The sequence below is a fragment of the Haliotis asinina genome, chromosome 4 (genome assembly GCF_037392515.1).
Source record: "Haliotis asinina isolate JCU_RB_2024 chromosome 4, JCU_Hal_asi_v2, whole genome shotgun sequence".
NCBI classification, from domain to species: domain Eukaryota; kingdom Metazoa; phylum Mollusca; class Gastropoda; order Lepetellida; family Haliotidae; genus Haliotis; species Haliotis asinina.
The window spans coordinates 60,221,730-60,241,101 of NC_090283.1; the positions used below are offsets into that span (position 1 = coordinate 60,221,730).

A 19,372-nucleotide genomic window follows, 5' to 3' on the forward strand; every position below is an offset into this window, starting at 1 on the left:
CTTGAGTTGCAGTAATCATTATCCTGCACCAGCAAATAGTCCAATTACCAATAGTCCAATAAACCAATTACTTGCAGGAAGTAACATTGTTTGCTGAATGTTATAAATCAAAGGTATTAGGGGTGTCCATCACGTGATTTCATAAACTACATACCTTAAGCTATACGAAAAGCATAGTGACGTTTCATCGCTCACTATGGTGGTCAAATCCAGTGTGACTCATACATCATAATTCTATTCGAATTTCAAGCCATTTTTGTTTTGGCTGAATTATAATTGCAAAATCATTGATACTATTTGCTTGTGCCTGGATTTCTAAGTGGCATTGTGTATTCAGAGCTTTCTGTCGTGGGAGCCGTGCCCGTATACATTTTTCAGGGTTACACAAAGCCCGTGATAAGCACTACCAGGTGTCCAGTTTTGATATATTAGATTTGGTTTTACCAATTGGTAAGTAACGAGAATATCATCACTTCTCAATTGTTCCAGTGACCAATGTTGGTACTTCAGTGACCAGTGTTGGTACTTCCGTGACCAATGTTGGTACTTCAGACACCAATGTTCGTACTTCAGACACCAATGTTGGTACAGGTCGCATCAGATAGGCACTGGTTTTCTTAATCCATGGTAAAGGCTGTATCCTCACGATTCTAGCATATTGTATTGGTGGGGACGTTTATGAACCAAGGCTGTGTGTATCATTGTCTTGGTCACAGACTCGATGGTTGACGTGTCTTCAGTGGTTCCATGAAAATGACAAAGCTTGGCAGAGTTAACATTTTAATCGAATACATGGTCATACAGAAGAAAATCAAGGAAATTTTATCTCGGCTTTCATACTCTGTACCTGTGTCTTCTCGTCCTGAGATTTCTAGAAATGTAAATACTTGTTTTTAAAACGAAAAAAAATGGGTAGACTTGTGGTCTATTAATTTACAAGCAGATGTCAAAACAAATAGAGAGAATACATATTTAAGAAATAGTAAAAGAATACTTCACCGGTAAATCTTGATCATGGCGGATAGATTTTAGCCTAGTAAGCATTTATTTCATTTTGATTGCATTCGGTGGTAATAACTTGAGACAACGAATATAACCAATAGGGTATGAAAAATGTGCACCATTTTTGATACGGCGTTGCTACATCTTTTTATTTGACTCTACTCGATAATGTCGGATCTATGATAATAGTCTATTTGTCATGCGCATTTCTCAATGCGCAATGCAGGCACCTGCAATACAAGTGGTCTCACCTAGGCAAGCGCGTTTGTTCAAAATTACCTCTGTTCACTGGGTATCCAGTGGGATAAAGTCATTGGACTATGGCCTTCTAGCACTTAACATGAGTCCATATAATCTCTGTATTACTATTAACCTGTCTGTTAGACTATATCCCACCGGGTATCCATTTTCTGCTGAGTGAACAGGGGCAGTTTTGAACAAAACTCACTTGCCTAAGATGGGACGACTTCTATGACAGGTGCTCCATTGTGGGCAGAACTGAAGTCCAAGCACTTCAGAAACTGCCAAACACGGTCACCCATCCACGTACAACGTGGCTCACCTTCATATGATTTGTGACCTGAGCCTCTGTGCAAAGGACCACACGATATACAATCACAAGTGAAATCTTGGTAATGGCGTGTGATGTTTTCTCACTCACAATTCTTGAAAGGTTTGTATACTTACCTCCATATGCCAGCCCGTTATTGTGCTGAGGAAATCAAAAAGACATTTGTCACTGCATTAACCTATCTAGCATCATTGTCTAAGGTTCTCACATGATAGAATGTGCTCCACCCGAACATATACCTAATACCGATGCTGAACGTATTGCACTGTCTATCACAAGAAATGTGTTGCTCTCATTCTTTCAGTGACCATCCCCACCCCCTAGTATCAGTATCATATTGTATCCATCACATTATTATGTATCCATTCTCGTCACGGTCAATATGACTGTGTTGTGGCGTTCTCAATGACCACGGAGAAGGTGTCAAACAGCAACAGATGCAGAAACTCTCCTCAGGACTTTCATTCATATTAATAAACTGCAAGAGTACCTCAATCTCAATGAAATCGCAACCACAATAGGGTAAATTCCAAGTTGTCATTTTGCGAGTGGAACAAGTACAAAAAAAACGTTGGACTAAGATTAAGAGAGGCAACGTCAGTGGAATTCAAGAATGATTCAAGTGCACTTTCCTTTAAACCCTGGAAATAGCGAAATGCCTCCCAGTCACAAAGAACCCGCGAATAGATAGATAGATAGATAGATAGATAGATAGATAGATAGATAGATAGATAGATAGATAGATAGATAGATAGATAGATAGATAGATAGACGGCGCGTCGCAAAGTCTACCCTGGGTAACCCAAGCAGAAGGTTACAATCAAGTGATGTAAACTAGTGTCCAAAAGAAACGATACCACTTGTTTGCAAAAACATAAAACATAAACCGAACAATAGACAGTACAATAAACAACAATTTTCCCCGGAAGTGGGGTTATTCTTTTGATAATTCATTTCTCAATACCTCTAAAAGAATTCATTTAAGTCACATTTGAATACTGAATTTGACAAGACTTTAAAGATGGGTGCGGTCAAAAATGAACATTTCCTTAGAGCACTAATCAGAGAAACAATATGAAACATCAGCTGAAATGTCTCAAAGTCAAGTCAGTAGCGGGTATGTCAACCGTCATACACGCCAGGACACGCCTGCGGACTGATGACGTCAAGCGTCTAAGACGTTGGGAATGATGCGTTCCTATTCCTCGAGAAGATTTCGTTCCAAGTCCTGAACGTTGACTGGAGGCACAGGGCGACGTCAGATTTGCCGATCGAGGTGGTCCCATAAGTGTTCGATGGGATTCATGCGGGCCATGGCAAAACCTGTATGTTGGCGTTGTTAAGGAAGTCCTGTGTCAATCTTGATGTGTGTGGCCTTGCATTGTCCTGTTGGAAAATGATTCCACGAGGTTGTTGCTGAAGGAAGGGCACCACAACAGGTCGTAAGATGTCATCACGATAACGTTGTGCATGCAGATTTTTACGAATTACAACAAACCTTGCCTTGACGTCACCACATATGCCACCCCAAACCATTAACCCTCCACCCCCAACCGACCGGACTTGATGAACACGGTTAAACATGGCATGTCTTGTGTTCTTTTTGTTTCTGTGATCTAACGGGTAGACCCATCCGTTTTATACAGTTTTTATGCACGTGCAGAAGATGCTAGAGCGAGAAACGTCACTCTCACGAAATTTACGTTTTCCCCGGAAGTGGTAAAGTGTTCCCGGTATTTTCCATCAAATACGCTTTGTTTGGGATATGCAATACGGATTGGCACGTTTTAGTAATAAACTAATTTGAAAAATAGTTGGTATCGTTTCTTTTGGACACTAGTTTATATTTTCACTTACCTGTGATGATGAAATTGTCTGCAAATAAAAATGAATATCAAACAACTACGCAAACAAAATACTCAAACACAAATGTGCAGGCTCGAATAATACAGAAAAAGGTAACATAGTAACACCATACGCATTGTTGAGGACCAGTGCTAACCCAGGTCTTCACGCGGAGACAAGCACGATTGGCTGAAGACCAAAGCTAACCCGGATGTTCACAGGTGAGTGCACACACAGTACATTCATTGGTCACATGTAGCACGTACACTGTCTGTCACCTGTGATCACGTGGATACAACAGAACGTGTAAAACAGCGTCAAAAGCCAGTTTGGGATTTCGCAGAACGGATTACTCACTGACACAGCACGACTGCCCAGTTGGACAGGATCTTGCGCTTACAATCCCAGTCGACATGCATCTGCTTGTTTCAATACACTGAATAGTAGGGAGATCGCACGCTGAAACAAAGATTCAATACGTTATCACCATAGACAGCGTGAAAAACTTAACATATTGTAATCATGCAATCTTACATTCACTGTTGATTTTGATGGGCAAAATACAGTTTCCTGGATCTGAGTCTTCCAACTGCTTTAAGATGATACATGGCAGCTGCCATAAACACATACACAGGCAGGTCAACTAGCTTGATGCTCTAGCCATTAATGTCAGGTGTTCGACTTTGCATACGTACCTTGGAAATGGCGGATAATCATATAATTCGAACGCCACAACAACTGGTAAATTATGACATTATTATTGTTTGAAAATCGTCATGATTATATATCAACACAATCAAACTTGATGTCACTTGTTTCTCGGGTATAGTTTTTATCTTAACCACCATCAAAACACCTAAGTGAGTTTAGCTTTTAGCAAGATTCCATCAATAACACAACAGGGGACACCAGAAACGGACTTCACACCATGTGCCCATTTTGGGAACAGAACCTAGGTCTTCAATATGACGTACGAACGCCTTAACCACTAGACTATTCCACCGTCCCCAACACACCTGAAGTAAAAGTTACACTTATGTAGTTTAGAAAAGGAAAATGGTCTTATTTCATGTGCAGAAGAGAAACGTGATGGTTGCACCATGGGGGCTCATTTGTTGTTGATATCAGTGAAACATACGAAACAAGGAATCGTCCTTGATTACTGACACGAAACACAAACGGACGGACACAGTATGCAAGAGAGTCTGGCTTTGCGATTTTCCACATTTACTTACTATGAAAACGACAATAACTGACTCAGATTTAAGAAATATTGAGGAAGGTGTGAAAAATAGTTTCGTGCGATAAAACAAATCTAATGTGGAAATAAATGCACTACTTGGAACATTTACCGAGTTAGGGAGGTTAAGTGTTGTCATCCATTTACGTTGCAAACAAAGGTGAGGACAAAAAATACTTAATAAAGACCATTTTGATCCTCATAAATTTGTATGAAAAACACCCTTGACAATCTAATTCCCCGGCAACAGATGTGTAGGACAATCATGGAGCCAGTGTTAACAATATTTAATGTTAATAAATTAAAGCGTTTATACTAAGGCCATCCTTCTCAAGGAGAGTATCGAGAAAAGGTAGAAACACTTCATAAAACTTGCGTCAAACAGTAGCAGAGTGCATGAGTGTGATTTTACGCCGCACTCAGCAATATTCCAGCTACATGGCGGCGGCCTGTAAATATATGATTGAATTCGTTCGACCAAAATACCAGTTATCGGCCCTGTTTTGAGAGACTGCTATCGGTGCAATCGCTTGCGTTGTGTCGCTGTGTCCGTAAGTGGAAAGTTGGAAACTGGAGGCTTCTTCATAGGCGAGATGGAGGTGTGTTTACCGTCGGAAAAACGTGGGTTTTTACTCTAATTGCATTCGATAGGTCAACAGATTGGGTGGAGTGTGACCTAGCACGTCACATGCTTATGGAGTTGTTCAAGACAACGCTACTTCACATACAGCACGCGTCATGGTCAGCCTAGTCAATTCTAAATTCTATGTCACAATATCCAGACACTGACCATGATTTCTGGGGTGTTTTGGGGGTTTTGTAGGGTGGAGGTGCTAGGTGAATTTCCTGGGGTTGTAGACTATTGTCACGTTGACATCACAATGCTGTAGATTAGACTAATCAAATTAATCTATATAGTCATCAAAGTATACTGGGAGAGGGTTGTTGGACAGTTACTAAAAGGCAAACGGTTATTCTGAGTGTAAATTTCAACGTTAACATTTCGTCAGGCACACATAGCTGTTAGTCCTTTCACTCATGGGAAGATCGCGTCTACACTGCTGAGCAGCTTATGGAAGACTAACTGGAAAACCACTGGGTGTTTTGCAGTTTGAACACCGGCCTTATATATACATAGTGTACATTTGAGTGCAGAATTAATTCTTTACACTTACGTGCCATAGTGGTCGTGGTTGTTGTTGTTACAGTCAGGGCATCTGAAACAGAACGATGGGTGCCATGCAAATGCAGTTTAAGGCAAAATGCTATGGATGTGAACTTCTTTATCATTTACAATTCTAATATAAGACCAAATGTTGTGGATGTCAACTTCTTTATTATTTACACTTCTGATATAAGACAAAAGTTGTGGATGCCAACTTCTTTATTATTTACATTATTTACAGAATGCCGCCATATAGCAGGAATATTGCTGAATGCGGCATAAAACTGACCTCACTCACTCACTGTATTATTTACACTTCTAATATAAGATAGAATGTTATGAATGTCAACTTCTCCTTTATTATTTACACAATCCATTAATTGACATCCATAACATTTTTTGTTTTATATGAAAAGTGTAAACAACAAAGACGAAGTTGACATCCACATCATTTTATCTTAAATTACAAGTGTGAAAAATACAGAAGTTGACATCCATAGCATTTTATCTTATATTACAAGTGTAAAAAATACAGAAGTTGACATCCATAGCATTTTATCTTAAATTACAAGTGTAAAAAATACAGAAGTTGACATCCATAGCATTTTATCTTATATTACAAGTGTAAAAAATACAGAAGTTGACATCCATAGCATTTTATCTTATATTACAAGTGTAAAAAATACAGAAGTTGACATCCATAGCATTTTATCTTATATTACAAGTGTAAAAAATACAGAAGTTGACATCCATAGCATTTTGTCTTATATTAGAATACTAACTTCGAAATGCCTCTCAACAACCTCTTGAAAAATGTACATAAAGCAAACGTACATATGATATGATGTTATGAGAAAATCAAGTCTACTTCTCTGAAGACAATACGATCCTGGATATCAATTAAAGCTGAATAATACCCACAGGGGCTTGTATCGCTTTGTATAGTACTAGTATAGGGTCTATACATCTATATGTCTTTCGAACGCCGTTTCAAAGCGATACAAGCCCCTGTGATAATACCATCTTTAATTCATAAGCAACCTTAAGGCCAATATATTTTAACAGGTTTGCAAAGCCATCATGCAATTCACAGTTGTATAATCATTTAATTTCCAATTGTATAACCATTTAATTTCAATCCGGAGTAAACAACTGTATACAGATGACAGATCAAAACAAAGTAGCCGAAAATTGATTACCTGTTGGTTTAAGCTTTCGTCTTCGTGTTATTGTAAAAGTAAGACCGGGGAGGAAAGCGCTTGTTTTGAGGTGAAAAGGGTCAGACAACTTACCTGCACAGCACACCTGACCACTTGGACAATGGCGGCCAGGAGTAACTCCTGTGGGGTCACAGCTACTAGTCGGAACACAGGAGATAGCGGAACCACTACATACTGAAAGAAAAGCAAATGCATAACTTTCCTAAAATGTCCACAGGTCTTTCATTTTCATTTTTTGTTGTTCAGAAAGTAGATTTCTTTAGAAACAGATATATTAGGTCATCTATTTGTTGAGTCTATAGATGACTCAGTATTTGCCAAAATCCTATTGTATGCTTTAACTTAACAATTCTATGTATTTATAAATAAGTAAAGAATGTTGCTAGCATATTCCATCCGTTCCAGATGAACATCTCGAAAGCACCGTGCTTTAATTGACGTTTCTTTGTGCCTGTAGTGCCTTCATCGAACCGTTTGTGAAATTCAGTAGTTTTCATTGTGATTCTGACTGGTATTTTCTATGAGCGATAATGCGTTAATGCGGTGCTTTCAAACGGTGCATAATTTAAGTGTGTTCAAAAAATAAAGGTATCTATTTGTCAACTTTGTCAACTATTTTTCTGTTTTGTGCTCATTTCACAAATCAGATGAAAGGTGGTGGTGGTGGTGGCTGTGTTTGACAGCTTGACACCTAAGGGTTTCTAGGACTTTGGACGTGCCCTACAAAAAAGCACACGTGATACATGTGATCTCACCCTAGGCAAGTGAGTTTGTTCAAACATGCCTGTGTTCATCCAACAGAAAATGGGTACCCGGTGGGATAAAATCATTTGACTATAACTTTCTAGGCACCTCGCTGGCAGCTTGGTTTATCCGGGATAATAATGAGCTGTCTAACCACAGCAGGAGCAGACACCGACAACCAGGAGTATTTAGCGCTCTAGAAATACACTCATTATCATTATTATGAACTATTTGTTATCACTTTGAAAAGTAAAGAGCAATGATCTATCAAGAACATGTTCTTGATTCCTTTAACAGCTAGATGAGGAAAGGTTAAGTAATTCAAACTACGGCCACTATGTTGGTCATTCATTTCATGTTGAAAGTTTATAAATTTTCCTCAGCAACTTAAACTTGTCATACACAGATACTTTGATTTCTGCTGTCATGGTTGATGCATGTCATTGCATCCTAACTGCGCAGATGGATGTTCATGGTGTCAGTCACTGGACTGTCTGGACTATTGCTTGAACCGATGTTGAGGAAACATACACACGAGCAGTACACGTACATGGCATAGTTGTCGTCGTGGTTGTCGTTGTCGTTGTTGTTGTTGGTGAAGTAAAGAAGTCTGAAACATAACAGTGTGTGATACGAAAATACAGGGTGTTTATATTATGATGATATACACTTTCATAATTTTAAAAATGGTATCTCATTGCTTTTGCTGCCCCTCGCAATACCATAGGAGAATCCAGAGGGGCTATACGGGTGGGTGGGTGCAGCCGTGCAAATATTTTAGAATGAAAATCGAAACTCCAGTGAAAATGAAGTGTGCATCACCACCCCCTATTCTCAATAGTATGCACACACACCACCGCTAGCCCATCCCCTTTCTAAAAGAACATGTATCCGCCCCTGAAGACCACACCTTCAAACAGGCACTTCTCCATAATAACTAAACTGATAGCATCCCCCATTCATGAGAAACCTTCTTAAACAATCTGTACTTTCAAGGAACACATATGTTATAAGCTACAAATTAAGGAGTATTTGTTAAATTGTATAAGGTAGCTTACACAGTTATCATGGTAAATAACTGAGCAAGCTATTATCTTACTTAAAGTCACTGTACATGGTAAATGGTTAGATATAAAATCACATCAAACACTATCTGTTAATGACTCTACGAGTGAGTGAGTATTCTTGATTAACGCCACATCGACAGTTATCATGGTAAATGTTTGAGCAAAGGATCTTCTCACTTAAAGTCACTGTACATGGTAAATGGTTAGATATAAAATCACATCAAACATTATCTGTTAATGACTCTACGAGTGAGTGAGTATTATTGATTAACGCCACATCGACAGTTATCATGGTAAATGTTTGAGCAAAGGATCTTCTCACGTAAAGTCACTGTACATGGTAAATGGTTAGATATAAAATCACATCAAACACTATCTGTTAATGACTCTACGAGTGAGTGAGTATTCTTGATTAACGCCACATCGACAGTTATCATGGTAAATGTTTGAGCAAAGGATCTTCTCACTTAAAGTCACTGTACATGGTAAATGGTTAGATATAAAATCACATCAAACACTATCTGTTAATGACTCTACGAGTGAGTGAGTATTATTGATTAATGCTACATCAGCAGTTTTGCAGCTAGTCTCCACGAGAAAATCTATGTACAATAACTGAACACAATAAAGTGTTGTTGTAAATATCTGAAATATCAGCACTTTATGCCATTCAAAGGTAAAAACATTATCTCAGATATAACATTCTATATTTCTTTATACAGTTTGATTTCTTTTAAATAGGCTGAAATCAAGAGATTAAACACATGGTAGACAGAGCACTAAGGAGCAGATTTTCACACGTTATGGGGTGGTAGTTGATATCGGTGTTGTAGTTGTTAAGGTTGTTATCGGTGTTGTAGTTGTCGAGGTTGTAATCGGTGTTGTGGTTGTCGAGGGTGTTGTTATTAGAATGGTACTTTATGAGAGTGTGTTCAGGTGATATGTGTAGTAGGGATGGCTGCACGTGTTAGAATGTTGATTGTCGTTACTGGGATGTATAGTATAGTTGTGGTGGTGATGGTTGTTGGGCCTTTTTGTTCCAGGGTTGGTATAATTGTTTGATGGTAGTTATTGCAAATTTGATCTGGTTGTGACGTTGGTCTTGTTGCTAAACTCTCGAAAACAACAACTCAGTTCTCCTATAACGGTGTACAGTTATATAACTCCTCCAATTCGGGCTGAAAGATTATTATCTCTCTTTCATGAGACAAAGTCAAGTTTCAAGTTGCAAATTTCAAGTTTCTTGCCAACCGGCGTAAGCCTTTAGCCGCATGAAAGAGGGTAGTTTTTTCACAACAGCTGAAAAAGTAGTTCCTGGAAAATGAAATACTTTTAAACATTAAGGCTTAAGGAAACCAAAATAATGTAAATTTTCCTGATTCTACCTGAGTTTCTTGATTGCCAGTGAAATGCGTTTCATACTAGGAACCTGTATAAATCGTTTAATTAGTGCAAAGCTATGTAAATATTTTCACCTCCGATATCACATATTTAATAGACTTAAAAATCATATACATGTATTTGCATCGGCATATGAACAAATATTTCTGGAAAAACAATAATCGACAAAGTCCGTCGTACACGAATCGTATTCCATATATTTGATTCAGATGACACTATGTCAAGAAAAGTGCAGAATACATGATTTATGAATATTCACGAGTCCTAATTTCTAATGTTATGAGTCAAACTTTTCGACACCAACACAACATAAAGCCGGTGTTGCACCAAATATGACCTGCTTCGTCCAACCCCTACATAATGTGCTGCTATTTGGATAAATGTTTACAGAGTTTACAGGACTTTCATGTACAGGTCAGTTGAAGAACGTCTCATGCTATAAGTGTTTCATTTCAGTTGAATATGACAAGAGAGAAACGAAAATGAAGATCGCGAAATCTAACTTCCGTTTCCTTGTGAGTTCAAATGTCATCGGATGTGACGTCACAGACAGGGATTGTCCGCTAAAAAATCTTTGGTTACTGAATCTAAACAGTAACTTTTGAGGTATTTCGTCCTGCAAACACAAATTTATCACAAGTTACCACAATGTTTCCCATATATAATTTGCAAGAAGAAGAAGAAGCCCCCGACACCCTGAAACAGTAACTGATCAATACTCCACAAGTAGATTTCTCAGTATCTTCTATTTGAATTTTTATAAATATTAGGACCACAGCTTGATTCTACACTGAAAATATAAATGAGAAACATATAAAATAGTGAGGCATGTTGATGCTAGTTTTGTGTAGTTGTTGTTGTTGTTGTTGTTGCTGTTTTGAGGTTTTTTTTGTTTGTTTGGGTTTTTTTCATTGTCAAACGCAACAACATTTATAGACATAGGCAAAAAGTGCGCGGAAATGGGCGTGACAAGGTTTGTGTTTCAAAATAGAAGCTCCGCGATGCACATGTGTTACTCTAAAGTATAGTATCAATTTTAGTTGCATGGAATGAGGAATTATTTAATCAGTTGTGCGCTTATATTACAGGTATGCCAAATATACAGGTATCACTTTAGAACAATTTGAATTACATAAATGAACTTGTGCAATAAATTAATATCCTCGGTGGATATTGATGATAGATTTATCAATCTTACTATTTCACAGCTGTTTTGCAACTTTCACTTTTTCATTTATTATCAGATGTTGATTGTCACTGATAATATGATTAGTTCTTTTGGTCATGAGTAAAGATTTAGCGAATCTGTGAATGCATTATCAAAGCTAAAATAACCAATCGTCAATCACTGTCTTTCAAAGAAGTGAACCACTAACCAATTTACATAATTATTTGATACAAATATTCCATACGGAAATATGTGATACAACATTTTGATATCCGCACAATGTCTTGCCAACATATAGCACAAGGACAGTTGTTATGGACTATTTTGTCCTCAACAGTAGGTGTTTGTTTTGAAAATATTTTTTGAACTGGTTCCAGCTATGTCTCAATCTTTCAATCATCATCATCATTGGTCCAAACCAGCTCCTTTCCGTTCTGCTTTCCATGGAACGTGTGTGTTGCAAAATATGAACATGCACAGTGTGGGAAAGTAAGTATAAATATGAGGTTACATTTTACAGTTTTTGGTTACACCAGTACTTATTATGCTAAATGCTTAATGAATGCATCGGGTCACTTAACCAGATCTGCTTGCTTTTTGAGGCAACAGAATGTGTTGCTTAGCTTTAGTCTGTTTGCAGTGAAAACGCACCGATGAATTTAAACAGGAGGATTGGTTAACGCTCATCATGAACCGCACGTGCATTTGTTTCACTGTTCACTGCGCTTGCAATACAAGCCAATATAACGATTTGAAACCATGATCGTTTATGAAACAACTTTTATCCTAAGTTGGATAAAATTCCAAGATTTAAAGTTTTTTCACTTGACAAGGTGAACTAATAAGGATTCTCTATTTCAATTTCACTCTATTTGATTTAATATTTTATTTAAAGTCAAATTCATCGCAAATGTCTAAAATGTATACCGGGATTTTGTATCGAAATGAACGACACAGACGATGACTATTTTTTTAATCCCATATTTAATAGATATTTTCATTTTTCAAGAAATCCAGTTACATGTACCAAACAATTCTTACACTAGATCTGGTTTCATCCGTTTCAGTGAAAACAAAAAGGTTTCACGCACCGACATCTACAATTATGAGAACTGTCTTGTAAGAACAGACACAGAACAATAGTTTGTTATTGCTATGGCATGCTGAAATCTTGCCCTTTCAGAACATTATTCGAAGTTCGTTGACCGCGAAGTTCAAAGTTCATTAGGACTGAGGACTGATCACAACGCACTGACGGCAATACTGGGGTGGAGAAATATACAAGTAAAAAGAAAAATGACAACTACAATTGATAGCGGCTAACAGTAACCAAATGACGGTGTTTCAGGCGATCGGTGGGCGAGCTGGCTAAAGCGCCAGGCTAGTGATCCAAACGAGGTTGCGGTGTCGGGATCGAGCCCAACTGTGACCGGGTGTAAAAATCTTGTAGTCAACTTTGTGTGCAGACTGTTTCAGTCTTGTCACAACCCCTAGTGTACAGTACATAACACAACCCCTAGCATACAGTACATAACACAACCCCTAGTGTACAGTACATAACACAACCCCTAGTGTACAGTACATAACACAACCCCTAGTCTGCAGAACACAACCTTGTGCACTCACAAGAACCCACGAATCCGTTGGTTTATGACCAGATGGTGGCCACATGAATACGTGCAAACAGCTAGTTGCGAGTACAGTAATGTGCAGTAAACTTGGACAAAGTACTGTGACTATGTGTTCCAGTCTACCCAGCTGTGAATTGGGTGCCTCGTTAGGATGAGAGGGCAACAATAAGAAACTCTGTTCGCCTAGTGGCAGCAAGAGTTGTACACTCCCCAGGGAGTTCAGATTGATAATACGACGTGACGCTGAGACGGACATCCAATGATGGGAAACAAATATCAGCGACTTGAGCAAGCAATAGTTGCATGGATATGTTGGCTATATAAATATCCTATAATAATGATGTACTGCTGGACGGTACAGTGATGGGAGTAAACCAGGGGAAGTCTTTCACCATGTCTGCCCACAGTCGGCCCATTGTGGAGAAGCTGTCTGAGAAGCCATTGCATCGTGTGTACATGCAGTGTGTGGAACAGAACAGTAATCCAACCGACCCTTTCGCCTGGATGTGAAACTGAGGGCTTCCTTTTTGATGCTCAGGACCAGTCACTTCCCACTCGCAATCGCAAGAATGTGATTGTTCAAGAAAAAATCAATATGCAATGTCGTCTTTGCAATGTATTTACAGAGACTGTCCAACACCTTGTCAGTGGATGTCCTTCCTTGACACAAACAGCATACCTTAAAAGTCATGATGGCATGACTCGCTGCTTTGACTACCGCCTCCACCATGCCTGTGGCTTTGACCCCGAGGTCCATCCATGGCACGACCCTGAACATGTCCAGGGCGTCCTGGAAAATGACAGTTTTAAACTTCCATGGAATAGGACCATATACAGCCTCAGAAAAATTCCAGCTGACAAACCTGATCTTGTCCTTTTTGGTAAAGACAATGAAATTATTTATATCACTGAATTTTCTTTTGACAGCAATGTGATTGGCAAGATTCAGGAAAAGCATGATAAATATGCGGACCTCGCCTTTGAAATGCCTCTCTTGCATCCTAAGTACACTGTCGTCAGGCTCCCCATTGTTCTCGGTGCCCATGGTCTGGTACCTCCTGATCTCTTGGCTCAGATCAGGAGGGTGCCCGGGTTCTCAGCACAGCCCCTCTGACAATCTGGGTAATGCAGAAGGCAGCAGTGTTGGGGAGCCTTCATATTCTCCGGAAAGTTCTTGGTGGGTTCGACTAGGCAGTGTTTTCTGGGAGAAGTCCCATTCGCTGTCTCGGCTGCGTATAGAAGGGACGAGGGCCCTTATCTGATGATGCGCTTTACCAGCCTCAGTGTGCCAGGATCATCCGTACCCTGTCTGCTGCATTTCAATCCTAATCTGTAAAACATAATAATTTAACAGTTAACTCTACTACATATTTTGGAATTTACGGGAATTTGTTTCAGTTTCGAAAATCAATGGTGATGTCCCAGCTAGTGCATCTATGTGTGCGATACCATACGTGCTTCCGGTTTGATCAAGTATGGGTACAATTACAAATATTATGATTACTTTTAATGATCTGCAATATTTAAGTACTGAATCGTTTTCTTAGAATATATATAAGTTCGGATTCTACTTATGAACGTATTTTTAAACATCCTTCACATCTTGTCACTTCAAAACGCCACGCCCTTACGTGCACACGTGTGAACTATGGCTTCCAACAGTGTCAGTGTCGGAAGATTTGTCCTACAAAATCATTACAAACATTTAAATATGATAATTGTTTTACGTAAACAGTGAAGTAATCGGACCATGTTATCAACGCTAGCGAAAATATATAGTGGGTCTATCAAAAGGATGGCACATTTTTTCCGTATCACGATCCATGTGGAGTTGTTTGTTCACCGTCGTTGTCATGGTTGTTTTAGCTCATTCAACCAGTGATGAAACATTGAGATTGCTTTTGTTTTTATCCAGTGAAACAGAACATCACAGTTGTTGTAGAAATAGGGAACGTCGGCGTTTACTTCAAAGAGCACACACTTTGATCAAATTTTTGAAGATATTACTTCATTATGATGAAAAGATTAGATATTATGTGCATGAAGTCAACTATGGCCATTATCTGTGCCCAGAAATTTGACAATTACATTTTTAATTAGCGGGCTCTTTTAAGGTATATAAACTAACTAAAGATTGCATGATTAGAAAGTTTTAATGCACTCCCTCCATAATTCAAATGACACTTAAATCTTACTTGGCAAATAATTTTTGCAAATTTTATTTGGGGATGTTATTACGCTACTCTTTTGTTCTGAATTTGTTCGACAGCAGCAACAGCAGCAAGTTCAACTGTCAATCAATACAGAAAGTATAGGGTACAAAGTTAGGGATCTGTGGTAAGCCGCATAAAGTGGGCAACCTGATGTATTTATTCAGGTTATACTTTGAACAAACAATCATCCTTTGTTTAGAGAATACAGTCCTTGATTATTCAATTCTTATTTCCTTTGTTGTTTGTTCATATCGCACCCAGTTCTGTTACTCTCGCTTCATCTTTTAGTTTCAACTTGATAATCAGCAGGTAACAATATTTGGATGCTGACGTCTAAGACAAAGTAATAAAGAGACAAATATAATTTTCACATTCAGTTTTTTTTCACACGTATTTCAAACTTACTATTAATGTATCCTTTTTATACACATTGTGTCCAAAACACATGTTAAGCATAGCATAATTCTATCCACAAATATGGGATTTTGCAGTACACTTAAAATACATGAAGAGGTTAGGCATTGCTCGTTTTCAAAATGCCTTGTAGAGCAGACAGAACATCAAGGAGCAGGCGTTTTGCAAATATTCTCCACAGATGTAAAACCTTTTCGTCTATGTTCATTTCGTTCCATGATCAGAAGATTACAAAAACAATTGGATTTGCCACATCAAGTTCATGGAAGTTGTGGCACCAGACTTTCGTTCTCCAGAAATAACCTACTGGGACAGAGATTATGGATCCAATGCAAGCTGGAAGAAAACGTTCATCAAAGGGAATACAGCTGTTTCCTTACTTTACTGCGAAAAGTTCCTTTATATTTGATGCAATTGCTTCATCTGGTCATTCAGTTTTCCATGACATTTGCAAACAACGACAGGTTAAACAAGAGTCATCAGAAGATGACATATCCCCCGGCCCCCACATATTTCAAAGGACAAATCATCTGAAGAGTTACTTGACATTTTTTTAGACTAAGTTTGAATCGAAAATGATAAACCACAAAACCTGTAAATAGCGAAAGGCACCACTTTAGGTTCTGATTCATATATCTACAAGGTTTTGCAGAAAAATATTGGACGGCTTTTTAGTTCTGCTCCGGAAACGAAGCCCACTCCAACATTAGACTAAAACCAAAATGTTCCATGGAAAAAAATACAAATGCCAAAAATCTGTAAATAGCAAAGGGCACAACCATTGGTTCAGATTATTATATGTATCAATTCTGGTCTAAAAATACTGAACGGGTTTTGAGTTATCCTCCGGAAACAAAATGATTACGGACGGGCGGACGGGCGGACGGACAGACGAAGCGTCGACTATATGTCAGACAAAAAGTTTCTCAATGGACGGTTTGAATAACAATTTCATGTGAAAGTAAGGGACAGATACATGAATCAGGACAATGATAATGAGGACTATGAAGCATCTTGTTCACGAAATATTTCCAAAAAATAATATCTCTTTGGGGGAAAATATACTACAAACAAAAAGTATGGTGCTGGTGTGTTACACAACCCTTGTTTGACAATTTCCTTTCACTCGAAATCAACGAATAATGAATCAGTTGCTTCACTGCAAGTTCTAAAGTTTAAAGTGCCCATTAAACACACAAAACGTTTACTTTACCATAGTGTATAAATGACCAAGACACGTTCAAGTGTATATCTGACCATCAAATGTTTTCCCACACTTTTGTTTGCAGTATATATGATGAAGGGTGAAATCCCATAAAAAGTGAGTAAATATTTAACGTCACATCCGCAATATCACAGCCATATGGTGACGATCCAGAAACAAAAAACAAACAAAAACAAAACAAAACAAAAAAAAGTCTACTGTATTATTTGTTAATCACACTTACGTTGCAAACCTCCCAAACTTGTTGTTGTTGTTGTTGGTTGAGTACTAGTTGTTGATTGGGTGCTTGTTGTTGGGGATGTAGTTGTTGATTGGGTGCTTGTTGGGGATGTAGTTGTTGATTGGGTGCTTGTTGTTAGGGATGTAGTTGTTGATTGGGTGCTTGTTGTTGGGGATGTAGTTGTTGATTGGGTGCTTGTTGTTGGGGATGTAGTTGTTGATTGGGTGCTTGTTGTTGGGGATGTAGTTGTTGATTGGGTGCTTGTTGTTGGGGATGTAGTTGTTGATTGGGTGCTTGTTGGGGATGTAGTTGTTGATTGGGTGCTTGTTGTTGGGGATGTAGTTGTTGATTGGGTGCTTGTTGGCGATGTAACTGTTGATTGGGTGCTTGTTGTGATTGCAGTTGTTGACTGGGTGCTTGTTGTTGGGGTTGTAGTTGTTGGAGATGAAGTTGTTGATTGGGTGGATGTTGTTAGTGTGGTGGTAGTTATTGTTTGTGTTGTTGTTGTTGTTGCTGTTGTTAAAGTCAGGAGAGCTGAAACGGCACAATGTGTGGCGTGAAAATACAGCTCTTGTCGATTATGAAGGCACACATTTTGTTCATCTTTCTATGAATCTGAGATCTCATTGCTTATATTCAGCAACACTGTCCACATCCTGAAGCAAAAGATGTAATTTGGAATTTCTCAAACAAACATCCTGTGTTTACTTTAGGCAAATAATCATCTAACTAAGGCTATTCCAGCAATAATTACCATGGCAAAAGGTCACATAAAATTATGTCTCTCTAACTGTAAATTGTTCCCACAACTATATATTATATGTTATATAATGCGGGCATCGGAAACAGAATTCACTTCAAGTGAAAAATCTTTACTTGTTTACTTATGTATCCTTGTAATTTACGTTATGGCCAACACAGTCGTCAAATAGTCAAATAGTACTACAAGTACAAATATGTGACATCCCATTACTTTCACATTCGATGGATGCACTAAATCAATCACGCTGGCTAAATTTTCAAAATGCCATGCATGGCAGACAGAACACCAGAGAGCAGATTTTCACAAATATCCCATTTTTTGAAAAAAATCCAGAATTGTTATCACATCAAAGATGAATCTGAAAATTGACGGCCAGCATTAATTTCTTCTAAGTTTTCGTTTTCCAAAAAAATAACTAAATAATCAAATGCCAAGAAGGCCCAAACAACTGCAGACTACTTACTGGGACAGCACACTTCACCACTGCCACACATACGTCCCGCAACAACTCCAAAAGGGTTACATCGACTAGGCGGAACACATGTTAAGATTCCATCGCAAGCTGAAAAGAAAAAAAAAACGTCCATCGAAGCATAATTCAAAGCATAAATCTGTTTCGGAAATGAACTTTTGCGGTTTTGCCACACGTGTATTAGTTTACGGATCACGTTCTTTTCGTGATATTTTCAAACGAGACAGGCAAAATAATGAATGTTGATTAGAAGATTAGACAATCCAGCGATCAACAACATGAGCATCGATCAGCCCAATTGGGAAACGATGACATGTGTCAATCAAGTCAGTAAGCCTGACCACCGATCCCGTTAGTCGCCTTTTACGACGAGCATCGTCGCCTCTTATGACAAGCACGGATTGCTGAAGGCCTATTCTGGCCTATCCTGGAAAAATATGATGTAGTTCTAAGGACCAGCTAGTCGAGTTTACCATTGTTTCATAAAACTTACGTGGTAAAGTTGTTGTTATGGTGGTAGTTGTTGATGGAGTTGTAGTTGTCGTCGTTATAGTTGTTGTTGTGATGGTAGTTGTGGTGGTAGTTGTTGGCCCTGTTGTTGTGGTTGTAGTTGATGTCGTTATAGTTTGTTGTACTGAAACAGAACAAAGAGAAATGAAGCTCTTTACCACTGTAATGGTACATAATGGTTTAACTGGAGAATGTGATCTCCTTGCTTATGTTCAGCTACACAAGTCCACACCCCGAGGCAACAATCCATAAAAAAACCCAAATCAACAATCCATAAAGTACCCCAAAGCGACAATCCATCAATTACCCCGAAGCAACAATCCATCAATTACCCCAAAGAAACAATCCATCAATTACCCCGAAGCAACAATCCATCAATTACCCCAAAGAAACAATCCATCAAGTACCCCGAAGCAATGATCCATCAAGTACCCCGAAGCAACAATCCATCAAGTACCCCAAAGAAACAATCCATCAAGTGCCCCGAAGCAACAATCCATC

General features: G+C 38.6%; 1 protein-coding gene across 1 annotated transcript in view; it reads right to left on the reverse strand.

Moving 5' to 3' along the window:
* Nucleotides 1–801: 801 nt before the first annotated feature.
* Nucleotides 802–19,372, reverse strand: part of LOC137281065 (mucin-2-like) — a 61,577-nt gene continuing 43,006 nt past the window's right edge. The window contains exons 15-23 of the mRNA XM_067812209.1: nt 18,855–18,995; nt 18,353–18,451; nt 8,338–8,397; nt 7,116–7,217; nt 5,834–5,875; nt 3,776–3,877; nt 3,431–3,448; nt 1,690–1,714; nt 802–871 (exon numbers count right to left, since the gene is read on the reverse strand). Of these exons, the coding sequence (XP_067668310.1) occupies nt 1,707–1,714; nt 3,431–3,448; nt 3,776–3,877; nt 5,834–5,875; nt 7,116–7,217; nt 8,338–8,397; nt 18,353–18,451; nt 18,855–18,995 (572 nt within the window). The 3' untranslated portion in view covers nt 802–871; nt 1,690–1,706. The remainder of the gene's footprint in view (nt 872–1,689; nt 1,715–3,430; nt 3,449–3,775; nt 3,878–5,833; nt 5,876–7,115; nt 7,218–8,337; nt 8,398–18,352; nt 18,452–18,854; nt 18,996–19,372) is intronic.